At 48.5% G+C, this 18,969-nt stretch overlaps 1 protein-coding gene across 2 annotated transcripts in view; it reads right to left on the bottom strand.

Moving 5' to 3' along the window:
- LOC137437027 (transient receptor potential cation channel subfamily V member 5-like) overlaps positions 1 to 18,969 on the bottom strand; it is a 125,728-nt gene that overhangs the window by 86,224 nt on the left and 20,535 nt on the right. For both annotated transcript variants that reach the window (XM_068131335.2, XM_068131336.2), the window contains exons 3-4: positions 4,935 to 5,057; positions 4,587 to 4,727 (exon numbers count right to left, since the gene is read on the bottom strand). In XM_068131335.2, the coding sequence (XP_067987436.2) occupies positions 4,587 to 4,727; positions 4,935 to 5,057 (264 nt within the window). The remainder of the gene's footprint in view (positions 1 to 4,586; positions 4,728 to 4,934; positions 5,058 to 18,969) is intronic.

Genomic DNA, 18,969 nt, shown 5'->3' with positions numbered 1-18,969 from the left:
CGACAAGACATCAAGACCAACCTCATCTCCATCTCATCTGCTCCATCATTTGAACACCTGGCTTTTAAACTCTCTGGTCACACACAGTCAGTCATGGCTGTTGTCTACCGCCCTCCCAAACCACACCCATCATTCCTGTCTGACTTCTCCTACTTTCTGACCCAGCTATGTTCCCTCTCCCCCTCAATCCTCCTCCTTGGTGATTTCAATATCCACATGGACTCCACTGACTCCACGCTAACCACTGACTTCACTGATTTACTCACCTGCTTTAACCTCACTCAACATGTCAACTTTCCTACCCATAACCGTGGTCACATTTTGGACCTTGTCTGCTCTACTGGACTAATTTTGCACCATCTCTCTGGCTGCGACCTCACTCTCTCTGACCACCTAGCCATCACTCTGACCATCAACATCCCCACCCCAGCACCAAGGCATTATCGCACTATCAACTTCCGTAAGCTAAACGCTTTTTCACCTGCCTCATTCTCATCGACCCTCTCTGAAAAAATGTCCACTTCTCCCTTCGTTGACCTCCACACCCCTTCTGACCTCACTGACTACTACAACCACACTCTCTCTTCCTGCCTTGACCAAATTGCGCCTATAAAAACCAAAACAGTTTCTTTCACCCATTCTGCTCCCTGGTTTACCCCTGAGCTCCGCCTAATGAAAACTCGTGCTCGCCAACTTGAAAGACTCCGCAATAAAACAGGTCTCACAGTTCACTCCCAGGCCTACAAGGACCACATACAACACTATAAAGATGCCCTCTCCCGCGCCCGCTCCGCCTACTACTCTTAAATTATCCACTCTGGCTCCGGAAACCCAAAAGCACTCTTCTCTACAATAAACAAACTCCTCAGCCCCCTGAACACCACCACCCAGTCATTCACAATAGACAACTGCATCTCCTTCCTTTCATTCTTCCAACGCAAAATTGAAAACATCTACAACAGCTTGACCACCGCCGCACCCGCTCCCCCTCAAACCACCTGCCCCCCCTTATCCTGCCATCCCCTGTCTCAATTCTCCCCAGTCTCCCCTACTGACCTCTCTGAACTCCTCATCGGAATGAAAACTGCCACCTGCACTCTTGACCCCATCCCCTCCAGCTTTGTCAAGGCCTCCCTTCCTGCTCTTTCTCCACTTATCATTGCAACAATAAACTCCTCCCTGTCTACAGGCATCGTCCCACCATCCCTCAAAATTGCTGCTGTTACCCCCATTCTGAAAAAACCTGGACTAAACCCTGACACCCTAAATAACTTCAGACCCATCTCCAACCTACCCTTTCTGTCAAAGGTTTTGGAACGCGCTGTAGCCACTCAACTCAAGCATCACCTCTCTGCCAATAACCTGTATGAAACATTCCAATGTATGAAAACATTCCAAACATGTATGAAACATTCCAATCCGGATTCCGGTCCAACCACAGTACTGAAACTGCTCTCCTCAAAATCACCAACGACCTTCTCCTCTCCTCTGATGCTGGCAACCTCAACATTCTCATCCTCCTCGACCTCAGCGCTGCCTTTGACACCATCGATCACACCATCCTCCTCACCCGACTTGAAACCACCTTTAACATTACCGGCACTGCCCTCTCTTGGATTAAATCATACCTCTCTGACAGACGTCAGTTCATCTCCATCAATAACTGCAAATCCCCCACTGCTCCCCTCCCCCAAGGTGTCCCCCAAGGTTCAGTTCTTGGCCCCCTCCTCTTTATCCTTTACCTGTCCCCCCTCGGTCACTTAATCCGCCGTCATGGTCTCCAATTCCACTGCTTCGCCGATGACATCCAGCTTTTCATCTCCACCAAGTCCATCTCCACCGCCACCCACTCTATCCTGACAAACTGCATCACTGAAATAAAATCCTGGCTTCAAATCAACTTCCTCAAACTTAACTGTGATAAATCTGAAATAATCATCATTGGCCCAAAAACGCTCACCAAGTCCACCCATAACTTTGCCCTCAACATCGACGGTTTCCCAGTGTCCACCTCCCCTCACATCCGGAATCTTGGCATCATCTTTGACCAAACCCTCTCCTTCGACAAATACACTAAACAGATCACAAAGACAGCCTTCTTCCACCTGAAAAACATCGCCCGTCTCCGTCCATCCCTCTCCTCTGTGGCTGCAGAAACCCTCATCCACGCCTTCATCACTTCCCGTCTGGACTACTGCAATAGCCTCCTTTATGGTTCACCCTCAACAATCACCAATAAACTCCAATACATTCAGAACTCCGCTGCCCGTCTACTCACCCATTCCCGGACCCGTGACCACATCACCCCCGTCCTTTACAAGCTTCACTGGCTCCCCATCTCCCAGAGAATCCAGTACAAAATCCTCCTCTTGACCTACAAAGCCCTCCATAACCTGGCCCCATCCTACCTGGCTGACCTCCTCTCCAGACACACTCCCACCCGCAACCTCCGCTCTGCTGGTACCAACCTCCTGACCCCCCCCCATCCGGACCAAATTTAGATCCTGGGGGGACAGGGCCTTCTCCATCGCTGCTCCCACCCTCTGGAACTCGCTACCTCACACCATCAGAGACTCCTCCTCACTCACCACATTCAAAACATCACTCAAGACCCACCTGTTCAACACTGCATTCAACATTTAACCCACAGCATCTAACCCCTGACTATCTCCTCTCCTTCTCCCTCCTTTGTGCTTTGAATATTTCCCTATTGATTCTTCTTTTTTTGCAATTGTCTTTATGTTTTGCTATGCGTTATGTTTTGCACTCTGTCAAAGCGTCTTTGGGCTTCCTGAAAAGCGCTATATAAAATAAATGCATTATTATTATTATTATTATTACTCCCTTTCAGCGTGCGTCACTGCCGAGCCCCCTTCGGTGCCCGGCAATGACGATATGCAGCACCTGGGGATGGCATAGGAAAGGTGCGATGTACAACAATCACCAGACATTTGTACACAAATATAATCGAACAGGCCCCATGCGAGGGTGTGGGGTACTGGGAGAGGGGCTTAAATTCTCGATGTAAATATGTACCGTGTAGCGCCACCTAGTGATGGTGGCAGAGGGTATTACAATCCCTTTTCACCCATCAGCCCAAATTGGGCTAAGGGGTATTGTCACGGGCGTCATCCGGGCGTCCAGGCGTCCGTCAACTTTTGGTTTCCGTCAATTTCAAAGAGAACGGCTTGTCCGATTAAATCCATTTTTGCAGTGTGTGTTGGGGTTGAGTCGAGGAAGGTTCCCTTCAAAAATGGGTGCGCTGCGATTTTCAATATGGCCGCCACGGCAGCCACCCACTTTAACCTACAGATGTCTCTACATGTCTCCTATAACATAGAGATGTCCCTATAACAAGCCTACCTTTGTTTGTACCACGTGATCGTTATTCTTCATGAGAACTGATCCACCCAGAATCCCACACTTCAACTAGTTGGAAACATCCAAACATTTTCCATGCCGTCACATCTTCCAGGGTGTAAAATACTTTTTGTAAACAAAAGATAATTCATGAAGTCTGGATATAAAATGGTTGGAAAGTTTGTTTCGCTTCTGAACCTTGTTGGATTCAGCAATTTGTCCGGGTCTGGACATCCCTATAACGCGTATTGTTATAATATGGCTCCTAAACAAAGTGTCCAACATGTCAACATACGCAAGGTTGATCCCTATTCTAATATTTGGCCATGAAAGCACACAAGGCACAATAAATAACTCAACCGATCTGAATGTGGGTGTTTATTATTATTTATTTTCTTAACTGTTGCGGAGCTAAGCTCCGCCTCCGATGGAATGACGTACCGGAGCTCTGCTCCGGTGCGCTCCGGCTGGACTACACCCCTGGATGGGAGTACACATTGTTTATTCTTTAGCAGCAATACAGACAACTAAAACTTGACAACTACCAGGGACACCTCTCCACAGTGGTTGTATCCCCCGTCCCCGTCCCCCCCCCAACGCAAGTCGGGGTAGAGGAAAGGTGAAGAGGGGTGAGATTTATTTAATGCCAATATAACCTAATCCTAGTTATCCCATCACAAATGCAAAATTTGGTTTGGAGATTTTGGAGATTGGCCAAGCCAATTCCATGAGGAACAGACATACAGACATTGCCTTATAGTAGTATTACCATACATATTAGGATGTACCCTGGTAAAACTGCATGCATGAGAGTTACCCCATTTGAATTAGCATTTATCGTCCCAAATTAAATCCTTTGCCAAACAATACGTGACTTTTGAAAAGACGAAATCTGCACCAAAATGGGGAAAATGCAAAATTGCGTAAATTTGCGTAAATGCTAAATGCTTCAAAATTAATGTATTTTGTGTCCGGGATAAGGATTGCTACTTGGAATGGCCCGCTAAGCTTCTGAAAGAAGCCAAAAATACTTGGGAAAAGTACCTGAGAGAAAGGGCTGCACCTCTGCACAACAAAAGATTTTGAGAACTTTCTCAGCTCGCCGAACGGGCACCTACTCGTATTGCAAACTCCCGACCATGTGGGGGTGGTGCAAGGCCCGAGTGGAGGGACGTATGTTACACGAAGTTTCGAACAAGACAACTATGTTTGGTACGAACACTCACCAAACAAAAGCTGCCCCTCCTGCGTACGTGGAAAGTATGAGCCAAATGCCCTGGGCCTTGCCACATCTGCCCCGTGTTCAATCAGCAACCTCGTCATGTCAATGTGTTGTTGAAGCACAGCAATGTGCAGTGGTGTCTGTCCTGTTGGGGGACAATTCACCAGTCTGTGAGGTTTATTAATCCTGATGGCCTTTGCAAGTACTGATATAAAGGGTAAGAATCCAATGAGGTGAAACGTTTAATACATTGTGTTATAGAGGTCAACATATTAAATAAATAAATAAACAAGGAAATATAACAAGTTATGAAATCTGTTATTTTTCTTTATCCACCAGGCTCTGATCTCACCATAGAAAGGTTCAGCAATCATGGGTTCATTGACGAGAGACGGCATGGCGTTCAAGAGGGTCTTGGCTGCTGATATGCTGCCATATAGAACGGCAACATGCAGAGCTGTCTCGCCAAACGGCCCTATAAAATAGAGCCACACATTGCTTGGTCAATGGCTGCACATCATTTGCACTTATGCATCATACTATGGGAAATGGATGTTCAAATAGGAGAAGCAACTGGAGGGAATGCCACGAGAGGAGGAAGACCAAAGGAATGTGTGAGGGGTGGGAGGGGGGAGGGGATAGAGGCGTGGGGAGTATAGGAATGGGGGCAGCAATGGTGATTTTGTAGCACATGAGAATCCATGAGAATGGGACCTTGTGGGTTGGCCTTAGGCTTTAACCCCTGGTTCACAGCACTGGATCCAACTAAAGGACTGATGGGGGATTGTAAAAATATCCTATTCTCTAAATGGTCCTACTCGTCTTCTTTCACCTACAGATGTCCTTACATGTCTCCTTTAACCTAAAGATGGCCCTACATGTCTCCTTTCACCTACAGATGTCTCGACATGTCTCCTATAACATAGAGATGCCCCAACATGTCTCATTTCACCTACAGATGTCCCTACATGTCTCCTTTAACCTGCTACAGATGGCCCTACATGTCTATTTTAACCTGCTACAGATGGTCCTACATGTCTCCTATAACCTAGAGATGTCCCTACATATCTTCTTTCACCTACAGATCCCTGTAATGAAATTGTATCTAAGTTGAACCCAGGTGTTATGCTCTCTCCAACCACTGAGAGGCGTCTATAAGAACTCGGACGGCCATCGCTCCGGAACATTCCTGTGACATTTAATCTGTGACACGTAGACTCGAATGGTGCATATATGTAGATGATCTAGGCTTGCTTGCACTGATTGATAATTGCTGAACTTCTCCTTGATTATATAATCCTGATATATTGCATGATTGTATTTCTACAGGATGTTGCCAGAGATCGAATTGTCATTAAACCTACTATTAGGACAATGTTGTGGATTTGACTTTCATAACAATTAATGACAATTCGTCTTTTCATCTGAACGAGAACAAGAGGCGAACGAGAGCGACATGGCGAGTCACAAAATGATCCAGGTGACGATCTTCGCAGCTGACCCTCAAGCGGCGGACGCGGCTGCCGAATTGACACACTGGCTGAAAACCTTGGATAACAAATTCAAGGCTCAGGAAGCCGTCGTCACCGATGAAACGGAACTAGACGTACTGCAAACAAAGGTACACCACAACGTGTACCGGGCAATCGAAAATGTGAAACGTTCGATGCAGCCGTGGCAGAGCTGAAGCGTATTTACATTAAAAAATGAAGCACGGTCTATTCCCGGCATTTGCTCGCAATACGACGACAACAGCCCACGGAGACTTTAGATCACTTTGCTCAAGACCTCCGACGTCTACTGAACGAGAGTGCCCCCCAGAGGTACGTACTCATCAACAAGTCTGTGATGATCTTGTTCGTGATTCTTTCGTCGCCGGACTTAGGTCCCCAGTCGTCAGACAGAGACTTCTTGAAGAAGCCGATTTGACACTCGCCGAAGCACTACGGCTATCTCACATTTATACCCAAGCACGGGAACAATCCGACGCATATGAACACTGTTACGTGGTCCTCCCGGTGCCTACCTGGTCTCGGTGACCCCCGGACCGTGAGAGGAACTCTGCCAGAAAGATCTATGATTTATACGCTTTCGTAACGCAATCAATATGAAGTCCAGTCAATAAGAAACCCCACACCAAGGATCTGGATTAATCAATAATATATTCCCCAATCAATCAACCACCATCAACAGTCAATCAACAATAGTACTAAGATGGCCATCTTATATATGTCCCCCTTTCCCCACTCATGACCCCTCAATGGTCACTGTCCCTCACAATGTCTCTGGCCCCTCCAGGCCAAGGTGAAGGTCGACTTCTCCGCACACGGGCGGTTGAACGAACCCCTGGCTGACGTGTTCCAAACGTGCACGTCGCGTACCGGGGACAGCTGCTGCAGCGCACACCTCCTTGCTAAGCAAAGCGGGCAAAGCAAAGCGCGGCTTGCAACGCGCGCGAGGCCCAAGGTGCGACCCGTACGCGTCCTGGTAGACGTTGAGGCGAACTGTGCCGGACGCTTGGTTCCGTGCACGAACCCACGGCAACTTGACGTGTAATCGGTAATTACCCCGCGCAGGTAACTCCTTTCGCCAGACGGGCTTTCAAACGCAGCGTCCCCCCACGCTGCTCAATATCGACACCGCTCGCGTCGGAGCTGGGCGAGGAAGAAGAAGATCGCCGCTTCTCCCGGACCTCGTGTGTTTTCTTCTTCCGTTTCCGGTCTCCTTTTCCCCAGAAGGGCTCCTGACCCTTTAATCACAACAACCTTTAATCGAATAAACATTAATAAGCAATGACCTGAATAGTAATTCACATCAATTCACATAAATCCGTAACACTCCCCCCCTTCAAGAAAGAAAGTTTGAACCCAGCGAAAACTTTCTTTGCCGGCCAACTTTGATAAACAAACCAGATAACTCACACCCCCAAATCATCAGTTCCCCCCGGGCACAATTATCACTTTAAAATAAAGCAACAAAATTTCACAAAACCCCTAGATTAATTCACTCTGGACCAAGCGTCAACCACTTCTAGTTTCTCTTGCATGACGGTTAAGAGGTGGTGACCAAAGCCCCAAAGTTAAACCTCTCGATAGCACTTTTTCGGGAGGCCCAGCTGAGTATTCCCTACATGGACGCCTTAAGGAATGTGGAGTTCACGGTTAGTCTGGGGAGGAAAGTTCATTACATGGACGCCTTTAAGAACGTGGAGTTCACGGTTAGTCCGTGCAGGAAAGTTCACTACCTGGACGCCTTTAAGAACGTGGCGTTCACGGTTAGTCAGTGTAGGAGCCCCGGCTCGGCGGCTCCACCGTATATAGTGCTTCAACTTCTCCAGACTCCTAACAGTTACGGTGGGACCCCTTGTCCCAGCCGTTACCTGACTGGCGGTCTCCTTCTCGGCCAGTGCTCTTACATTCATTCTTTCGGGAGGTGCCGTAACTCTGGGAGCCTCCATAGTAATATCGGCTGCTGCCAACCCCAAAACTACCGCCAAGTTGTCCTCTTCTGTAGACCTCTCGACGCCTACGAAATGCCTTCCCTACTGTTATGGTCCGACCCTCCAAATCCTTACCATTCCAATTCTTCTCTGCCTCTCTGGCGTCTTTTGTGCTTGCAAACGTGACAAAGCCGAACCCTCTTGACCGTTGCGTTTCCCTGTCTTTTACCACCCGCATTTCCACCAGCGGCCCATATCTGTTGAAGACAGAAGTCAGAACTTCTTCCTCTGTGTTGAAGTTCAGTCCCCCTACAAATAACTTGGAACTTTTGTCGCCATCCCGAGCTGGGGTGGTGTTATTTCCCCTGCGGGGCTCTTTACCCACCCTCGGGTTACCATAAATTTGCCCCCCGGCCAAATCATTCCCGATAATCACAGATACTCCCTCTACAGGAAGCGTGGCTTGTAAACCGACGGTGACCGGTCCTGACACCAAATCGGATTCCAACTGGATGACATGAAGTGGGGCACTAACACAGCCACCGATCCCTTGTAACCGAACACTATCACCAGTTGCGGTACTCTTTGACAATGGCAAAATGCCTTCAAGCATTAAGGATTGATGGGCTCCTGTGTCCCTCAATACCCTAACAGGTCTTGGGTTAGTCAAGTCTCCCTCGAGTGAGACAAACCCCTCATAAATAAATGGTTGGTAACTCTTCTGTGGGCGATTTCTTACGCTAGCCATCGCATTCGGAGTTGTAATAGTCGGACTCCGCTCTGGGTTGTCCCTTTTCATAAGGTAACAACTGGACATCAAGTGTCCAGGTTTTTTGCAAAAGGCGCAAGTAGGCCCGGAGGAAAAACTCGTGGTCTGCCTCGGGCCCCCCGGGAAATAAGTTTGTCTTGGGCCCGTAGCCCTCTGATTTCGAACAGTTGGGGTATCCGCGTTGTCCCCATAATCCTCTCGAGGCCGCCGCCATGTATTGTGGTTCTCCGCACCGGGTTATCCATAACTCCCCTGCTGAAGTCTAGGCGAAGAGCTAGGTGTGTGGACCCCTATCCGGTGTGTTAAGGCATAATGATCTGCCATGGTGGCTGCGTCCCACAACTTTGGTACTTTCTTTTCCTGCAGGTACACTTTGATGTCCTCGTGGACACACTGTTGAAATTCCTCCACCAGCATCAGGTCACGTAATGCTTCAAAGTCGTTCCCGACTCCTTTCGACTCACACCACCGATCAAACATGTTTTCTTTCACTCTGGCAAACTCCACATGGGTCTCACTCTCCCTCTTCCTGGCATTCCTGAATTTTTGCCGGTAAGCTTCAGGAACCAACTCATAGGCTTTGAGGATGTGCTTCTTCAATACCTCATAATCTGCACATTGGTCCATTGGTAGCGCCGAATAAATCTCTTGAGCTTTACCCACAAGCACACTTTGCACTAGTATGGTCCAGGCCTCCTCCGGCCAGTTTAACTGTCGAGCCACTTTCTCAAAGTGTGGAAAAAATTGAGTGACTTCCTTTTCACTGAAAGGTGGAACCAGCCTCACATGTCTGCCCACATTCCAGGTGTTCTGGCTAGGTGTCGGCCCAGTCAGCAAGGGTGGTACCTCTCCCCGTTCTCTCATTAACTCCAGCTCCTTGAATTTAATTTCTTGCTGAAGCGCCAGATCACGTTCCTTCAACTCCCTTTCAGCTTTTCTCTCCTCTGCTTCGAGTTCCCTGGCAGCTCTCCTCTCCTCTGCTTTTCTCCCTTCTAACCTTTCCTGGAGTTCTCGTTCCACTCTCCTTTCCTCTGCTTGTTTCTCTTCTCTCCTCTCTTCTGCTTTCCTTTCTTCTTCTGCTCTTTCCTTTTCTGCTTTCCTTTCTTCTTCTTTGATCCGTTCCTGGCTCCGTACTTGCAACTCCAGTTTCCGGAGCTCAACGTCTTCTGGTTCTTTGGGTAGCCACTCCCAGGCTAACTCGTCCCATGTTCCTAATCCCACCATAGACTGTATCACCGTGGTCTGCAACTCTGCCTTCCTCAAATTAGTTCGGACCTCCAAGTTAAAATGTTTGGCCAATTTCAAGAGGTCCGATTTTAGTAATGCTCGGAACTGTGCCTCACTAGGGGTTACCGCAAAGTTCCGTGCCACAAACGCCATGGTGACTACTGGTAACACCTGTTAACCTTCACCCCAGAAATTTCCAACAAAGAAAAGCAACAGTATTACTATTATTGCTATTGTTTTTTTGTTTTTGTTTTTTGTTGTTGTTGTTTTGTCGCCAGAGCAAAACAATTTTGGGAATGTTGGAAAAGTTCCCACTCTTGGGAATTCTTTCCCGGACTACAATTTAGAAAATTTTATAGATCCCGGACGTAGACCCAATTGCGAATCCGCAAATTGTAATTTGGACGAGCCCCCAATTTCTGTTACGTGGTCCTCCCGGTGCCTACCTGGTCTCGGTGACCCCCGGACCGTGAGAGGAACTCCGCCAGAAAGATCTATGATTTATACGCTTTCGTAACGCAATCAATATGAAGTCCAGTCAATAAGAAACCCCACACCAAGGATCTGGATTAATCAATAATATTGTTATAGATCGCGGTTAGATGTTATAGACCGAGCGGTGGTGTAAGACCGCGACCTAACAAAACTCACCCGATTCACCCAGACTTTGGCCGTATCGCACCGTAGCTGCCCAATGAGGGGAAAAGACAAAAACGACGAATGCAAAGAGGAAAACGAAGGCAAAGAAGTTGGAAATACTACTAAATTTATTTACTATGTACACACATAAGCAAGAAGAAAGCAGGCACGTTTATTTACAGGCACATGAGACGCAGGTGACACAGTGAAAATGATTAGCTTATGCAGACTTGACTTAACTACCCAGGACAGCACAAACAAAGACACTGACTCACTCGGGGAATGCCAGGAATGGCAGAAGGTGGACGGCTGGAGGTGCACGCTTGGTGGAGCCAACACGGAGCTTGGTGGAGCCAACACGGAGCTTGGTGGAGGGGAACGCTCGGTGGAGCCAACACGGAGCTTGGTGGAGCCTTGGTGTGACGGGTTCTCTCTTCTCTGTAAAAGCTCAACCGTCTTGTCTCTGGTAAAAGCTCAACTCTTCCAGTCTCTTGCAAAAGCGAATCTCTCTGACTCCTCTCCACGGCTTGGGCTCCCTTGTGTCTGCCGGTAAAAACTCATCTCTCTTGGCCACACCCCTGCCTTGGGTTATATAGGCCCCCGCCCCTCAACCTTTGCGAACCTCCCCGACCGCTCTTCCTCCGCCCTCTGTAGCCAAACCCCTGGCTCATGGTTGGTCGAGCGGGGCTGGTTCACTCCTCCCCCTCTATGACGAGGTGGAGACACGCCTTTCTTCCCTGACTCGAGCCTCGTGGTCAATGGCGGTTATTGGAGGGGAGGTGATTGGGAATCGAGGCTCAGCAATGACGAGAGGGGATGTAATATGGCAATCGAGGGTCGGCAATCACGAAAGGGGGGATGTGAAGGAAATGGGGATTTCTGGGGATGGGAATGGAAGGGGATCTATTCTCTTTCACTGGTGCAATGGAGTATTTCAATTAATGGGAGACACAGCCTTATCTTAATACACATAATAAGGATATAACTGTCAAAAGAAAGGATATATCGTGTCCTGCATGTATGTTTTATGGACTAACTACGGAAACGCCCTTTGACCTTTATACAACCACAAACGGAGGGAGGAGGGGTGATATTTTACAACAACCTTTTACAACAACATTTTACCACAACAACAAAATAAAAAAACATTCTCATATCCACAACACTGCACCCTCCTCCCCTTAGGCACGTCCCGGGCCTATTACTTTTACCTTAGTGTGGCACGTAGGTGTAGTTCCCTCTACTTTTAACCTGACCCTGAGTGCGACAGTTTTAAAACATAAATAAATGTGTCCCGCTGGTCCATTGCACCCTGCCTAACAGACTTACGCCCACAGTTAACCGAATTGCGGAATGGTCTTCAAACTATACACTGACGGTGGGGAGCATTATTTACAATGACTCTGCTTTTATTTACAAAACTAACCCAGGACCTGTAATTGTTCTTTCTGGGGGGAGGACAGTCTGCTCTGCATCAATGCACCATGAAAGCACCTATAACGCACCAACACACCCTCAAGCACCAATCAGTGCAGTCACCACTGTTCATCAATAAAATAAATTCAACAACCCCTAACCCTGCAGGTGTCTCTTGCTCTTCGGCTCCCTCTGCTGGTGATTATTATTTGTCTTCCAGATGTTGTCATTTTCATTTTGCTTTGCTTACTGGCGGCCTATTTTCAATAAAGTGTGCCCAATGTGTCCTTATTTATTTTATTTATGGCCCACAGGGCCGACTAGTGTGGTTCACCTGTGGGGCATCGGTGCCCTGTGGCCAAGGTCCGCCAGCAAGATTTCGGGCCCTCATGGCCGGTTCCAGCAGAGGGGCCATGCCCCAACCCATGGGGTCCATAGGTGGTGCTCGGCCACAGACATGTGGTCCATAATGTGGTGCATCGATGCAGACAGCTGGTTCTGGGAATTTCGGGCGCACAATGGCCGACCCACGCACGCTCCCCTCGGCGCCCAACGGCGCTCAGGTCCTCATGTGGGAGACAAAAAGGGGGGACAAGACAGATGAGCGAGGGGTAAGGTCTCAAGGGTACACATCAAAAAGGGCAATGCAAGGCGAAATGCGTATGGAGGGCGAAGTGAGAAAGCTCGTCCCTACCGTACGTCACCCCCCTGTTACCGAGCCCACCCTTGCCCTTACCCCATATGTACAAAACCTACACATTACCAATTCGTCACTACTGTCACGTCTTCCCCATATTTCCCCTATATCAAATTCGTCACCACAATCCCTCTACTTCAAAAATTTGCCATCATCAATTCATCATCAATCCTCATAAGGAGGCAGAGATGGAACATCAAAGCACAATGTCACACCCACGTCATGATGCGTCTCACAATCCAAACATTTGCATCATAAAAAATAATCAAAACATGGCATGGTGTGGAGTACCTGTCACCTCAGGTGAGTGGATGCAGATGGTGCGAGGAGATCCTTCATCCTAACTATTTTCTAAATGACTTTAACACACTTTACACTACCCGGGGTCTTTCTCCGGCCAAACCATTGGCCCTCTTACACTATGGGTTCTAAAAACCAATTCCCATTGGCCAAACTGTGGTGCTTTTCAATTTGGGGTCTCACTCCCCCGATTCATCTCCCGGTGCCCTCGCACAATTTCTGGGCCGCGACGTGTAGCTCTCCCAACAGGTCTACCCACCTGCACACCTCCACCACTGTAGTTGCCACCCGAGCTTACCTAGCTCCTCACCCTAACCTATCTAACTGGGGGCAGCCCCTCTCCTGGCTCTGTCACCCCATGGTGCCCTCTGGCACTGGGCTACCCGGGTCCGTCCTCCGGATCCTCGGGCCCCATCCACACAACTACTACCGGCTCCCAGAGCCCACCTGCGGCCTCACCTGGCCGACATCCTTACAGTGGTGGAGTGCCCAAACAACTACACACACTAACAGGCTACACGCCCAGCCATTTCCACAACACCAACGCACCCATCCACATACCATTCTGTCACCCGCACCACAGATGCCAATATCCAACTACAATTTACCTATACCCTCTACCTAACACTTACACTACCCGCCCCGGGTATCCGTGATGGGGGTCCACTCTTCCCCCATTCACACCTTCGCACCATCCACTCCACTCCACAATTTCCACCATTCTCACTCCACGACCATCCATTCCACTACTCCATACCATTTATTCCATACACCTGTCTTTCATTCACCTGTCGTTGCACACCTGTGCAATCTCACCTGGTGCCACCTGCACCCTCCTCCTCTTTCTGGACCAGTTGGTCAACGCAACACACATCACCATCACTCACTCATACACTGCTCCACACACCTGTTCAGTTGCACACCTGTGCAATCACACCTGTTCCATTCTCACCTGTTCAATCCTCACACGCACGGCATCATCTCAGCTAACTACTCCCCTCCAAAACTTGCGCTTCCCAGTCGTCCCTTTAAACTATTGCGCTCCCACGTCATTATCATCCACACTAAACTACCTGCGTCCCCACTACAGGTATCAATCACTAACTAAACTTAACGTTACCTAAGGTCATCTTCGCTAGATCCCTACACACCATATCCTAACCCACCCGGGCTAGTTTTCACTGCCATACACCCCATAAGCTATTGCTCCTTTGCCCCCACCGTGAGGGATGGTGGATTGGCCATCCCATCACCTGGGGCATCGCTCACTACCAATTTTGCACATCCAACTTCCACAAATCAAAAATTTTCCATTTACTGCCAATTCTATTCACTTTTCTAAATTTCGTTTTAAATCACTATCACTATCACCATCACCCGTCTACTTATTACATCCTCTCGGTGCGCCAATTCACATCTACAGCCCGGCTTCGTACAGCCGAGCAATGAACGCGGGTCGTTTTGTGCCAGCGGCTGGATACGTCCCGCATTCGGGGCAGGGACGGAGGCTTACCCGGGCCGAGATCCCATGCACCACTTCGGCGTGGAGCCATCCAATGTCCCGATCTCGACCTGCCGGCACGTCTCAATAGAAAGTGGTCGCCATGACGACCCTTCCTATCGAGCTGCCCGCTCCGCCTTGTGGAGCCCGGACGCGGCCGCTCCACGCGAGGCCCAGCGTGGATCGCGCACGGCGGTCCTTTCGAACCCGCCGTGGCTCGGATCTCCGCTGGTTCTCGCGGCACGCGAAGCCCGGCACGCACCGAGGGCCTGATCCGGCTAAAAGTCGACCTAACCTTTATAGTGGGGGGGCCAATGTTTTCCCGTTGAATTCAAATGTTAATTTGTGGACACTGGTTGGGTTGTCTTTAGGGATGATAGAAGTTGTAGAAAAAATATGTCTCCATTTTTTTCAAGTTCTTTGTAGCGGCCATTTTGGATTATCAAAATGGCGTTTGTTGAAAACCGAAATTGTCATTATCTTGGCTTCTAAATGACCTAGAGTGTTAATTTTGGTGTCCAAATGTACATATTTGCGGATACTTAATCCAATAAACACACATTTATACACCTACATATGATCAAAAGGGTTCTTATGGCAGCCATCTTGGATTTTCACGCACTTATGCCAACACATATATATATTTTTTTCCATCATTTTCACTTCTAAATCACATAAAGGCTGGACTTTAGTGTTCAAATGTACACTTATAATGTCTTTGTGCAATATTTTTAGTTGGCAGTGTTCATTGTTACATTGAAGGATCTCCATCCTCCTCATCATCAGTGTTATCGATTCCCATGGGGCGCTCCTGACCCGTGTTACCACACACCTCTTCATCTGCCCCACACATACACATCTCAGAACAGTTGAGATGCTGAGACCTGCATGAGCAGTGAGACATGCATTGGGTCTTCTTGCAGTTACATTTGATTAGATGTGTGATGGCAGCTGGGGCTGGAGGGTCCTTGGTTGTGATGGGCACCAGCTGATCTCCTTCTGCTCTCCATCCATGTTCTGTTGGTTGTGGAAGCTGGGGGTCCGGTACATCAGCCTGATGCCACACCATGGCCTGGAAATGTGCACGAGCAATGGCTTCATGTAAAGCTCCCCGTGTTGGTGGCAGCTTCTGTGCCTCTAGCTGTTTCTTGGTAAACAGTCTCCACCTCAGCTTGCCCACATCCACAACTGTAGTACGAGGCTCATACAGCTGGCATACAAATGCCTCAATGTCACTTTCTGTGTCAGCTCTCAGCTCCTCAGAGGCCCCAAGGTCATGAAACGCAGATACCACCTCAACAGAGCACCTATTGAGGGCTTGCCAACATGTGAGCTTTCCCTTGCCGGCAAACCGACCAGTCTGGTCTGCTCCCGTGAATGCATGGAATCCTGGTAGGGCTGCAGCCTTCCTGACACCAAGTTCATGTACTATTGGTTCCAGTGAGATTTGCCTCTTCTTGTTCCCCACACCCGTGATGAAGTATGTGTCTTTGCATAGTTCATGGTACCGGTGGAGTGCTAGGATGAATACATCAGTATCAGGTGACTGAATGTACAGCTGTGTTGCACCTCTTCGGACGGCATCTAGACTGTGAAGAAAGATCCTCGTATCAGCCTCCTCCTGGGAGCTACGGAGATGCTGTACATCCATGCAGTTGGAGAAGACATCCTGCCTTGAAGTGACGATGAAGACCTTGGTAGTCCCCTCAAAGTGACACAGAGCTTTCTTTGCCAGATAGACAGTTAGCTCATCTTTGGTGTTGGTGTGCGACAGGAACTGTTTTGCTGTCAGTTTCCCAATCGGGGTGCTGTCTTGAACGTGGTAAGCAGTGGGCGGCTTGCCACCTTGGCGCCTCTCCCGTGTGGCCTCTTTCAGTGAATTTGGCAGATCATATCGGTCAAACACGAGGTGGACTTCATCATACCCGTTGGTCTTGCAGACCAGTGTTGCATTGAAATGGCCAGCCCACTGGGCACATGTTTTGACCCATTGTGGCTTACCCATTGCTTGCACTAATGCCATGCCGTCTATGACAGTCACCTTCTTGGGAGGGGGTGGAGTATGTTCAGGATTGTCGTCGTCTGGCTGCTGACCAGTGCCAGTTGACTTCTTGGGTAGATCTTCTAGGATGCCCATGAGCTTGCTTTTGTCTGTGCATGGTAGTAGTGTCCCAGCCATTGCAAAGAGGGTTCGTGGAAGCGCGGTGAATTCATATTGACCTATGGCATCCTTCAAGTTGATCTCTGGTCGTGAGCGGGCCACGATCAGCATGCGCGCAAACAGTGACCTGTCGTCTTTCAGCTCTACAACCTTGTCTGCCAGTTTGTGCTTCACAGCTTTCCTGGCACTCTTCCACATCTTCAGTTTGACCTTTCCCATTCTGGCCCAAAGGTTGATTTCATTTGTGTTGATGCGCTCTGCAACAAACGTGTTATACGCTTTCTGACCAATCTCATCTTGGTTGCAGACATCCTTCTGTACTTCAGCTGGCATCACCACCTTGGTGATGATAGTCGTCAGGTCTTCACCCTCATGCGTCATGAGATTCATGGACTCTCTGATCACATTCTTCAGTCGACGAATGCTGTCTTCCTGCCGAGCCCAGACTGTGGTTGATAGGTCGTGGTGCTCCTTGCGTGTAGCTGATTGTGAGCCAGCCATCTGACGGGCTTCTTCAGCAAGCCTACTCAGCTCTGGTGCTGTCAGAAAGAACCTTTCGCGGGCACTGGCATTCTGGGTAATGCCCACAATACCCCCTGTCACCTTCATGATCCTGTTGATGTGCTCCAGTGCATGGTCCACACCTACAGCACAGAAGGGGATTTCATTCTTATGGACACTGAAGTTCCCATCCATGAACTCTTGGTAGATCCCTGGATCTGTCATCTTCAGGGCCTTCATCTCTGCAAGGTACCGGGGAGTCAGCCTGGCATATTTCTGTTTGTCATGTGCAAAGAAGTATATGCACATCTCATCCAGTGAAGACAGGTGAAGCTCAAATTGTCCATCACGGGTGGCACGGATGAATGTGTATATCAGCATTATCATCCGCATGTAGCGTCGCACAAACTTGAACAGTGGACTCTTGGCTTCTTTCCTCTCATGAAGTGAACGTCATCAATGTGAGAGTTGATTTTCTCCTTCATGCCTTGGGTAGTAGGTGATGGGACATTGTGCACACCATTATTGTCAAGAATCCTGGAGTAAACCGACTTCAGGTCAGACATGTTGAGAATTTCACCAGCTTGGAGTAGAGAGCGAACAAGGCTGACAAACTCAATGTCTGCGGCTATTTTGATAACATTAGTTTCTTGCAGTATGTGTTCTTTGTCATCACTTGATGTCCCACTCTTGGGAGCACGTTGGACATTCTGCACCCAGCATGGGAGATGATACTTGACGTCGATCGCATGAGCATCATGTGCACTGATGGCAGCACTCAGCTGAACTTTCCACTTGTGGTTGCTGCCTTCTTCAACAGCTTTCTTCAGCTGTTTACCTGCGTTGAACGTGCATACAACATGTACACTTTCCTTAGTGACCTCTTGACAGAAGAAACAAAGGTCTCTGTTGAATGGAGTTGATGATGAACGTGTGAAGCGAAGAGTCTCGTCTTGCGTAGAACCTGAGGTACTTGCAGCGGCAGGTGCAGAAGAAGGACGTCCACACCTCTTATGAAGATGCTGGGTGTCGCCATGTTCGCAGGCTTTCTGGTGGCGAACTCTAGCACGCTCCAGGTGAGCAGTGTTGCATGTAGATCCATAACATGCCCGGTGCCACTTTGCTTTATTGTTCCTCAAGTCAGTGGCAGTGAAACAGCTTAATCGTTCGCTGATCTGTTTGAAGTCGGCATCACCATATCGTGCCCTCTCCTGGATGAACTGGAGAAACTTTGCATATGAGCCCAGTGCTGGCTCAGTCACTAGTGCACCTTGGGGATCCTGGCACTGAATGCAAAGTGTGAAATCAGTTTCTTTCTTGGTTTTCTTGCTTTTTGGCTCCATCATAGCTCAGGGTCACGAATCTGGAACATACAAATAACAAATAACAATTAAGATAGATGTGCATTAAGTTAGATTTTGGACACTGGTTCGGCTGTGCCATAAAAACCTATTTTTATCCCTTGTAGGTTATTAAAGAAGGTTTCATTCAATTCTCTATCCCCAAAAATGTACAACTGGACACCAGAATCGAAACTCTAGGTCATTTAGAAGCCAAGATAATGGAATTTTACGTTTTCGACATCCGCCATTTTGAAAATCCAAAATGGCCGCCATAAAGAACTTGAAACAATTGGAGACATATTTTTTCTAGAACTTATATCATCCCTAAAGACAGCCCAACCAGTGTCCAAAAATTAACAAGCAATTTCACCGGGCATTTCAATCTGCTACATTG

This window comes from Myxine glutinosa, chromosome 11, assembly GCF_964187855.1.
Source record: "Myxine glutinosa chromosome 11, kmMyxGlut1.1, whole genome shotgun sequence".
Taxonomy (NCBI): Eukaryota; Metazoa; Chordata; class Myxini; order Myxiniformes; family Myxinidae; genus Myxine; species Myxine glutinosa.
The sequence above is the reverse complement of the archived record's forward strand: the minus strand, read 5'-3'. Positions and strand labels throughout refer to the sequence as shown.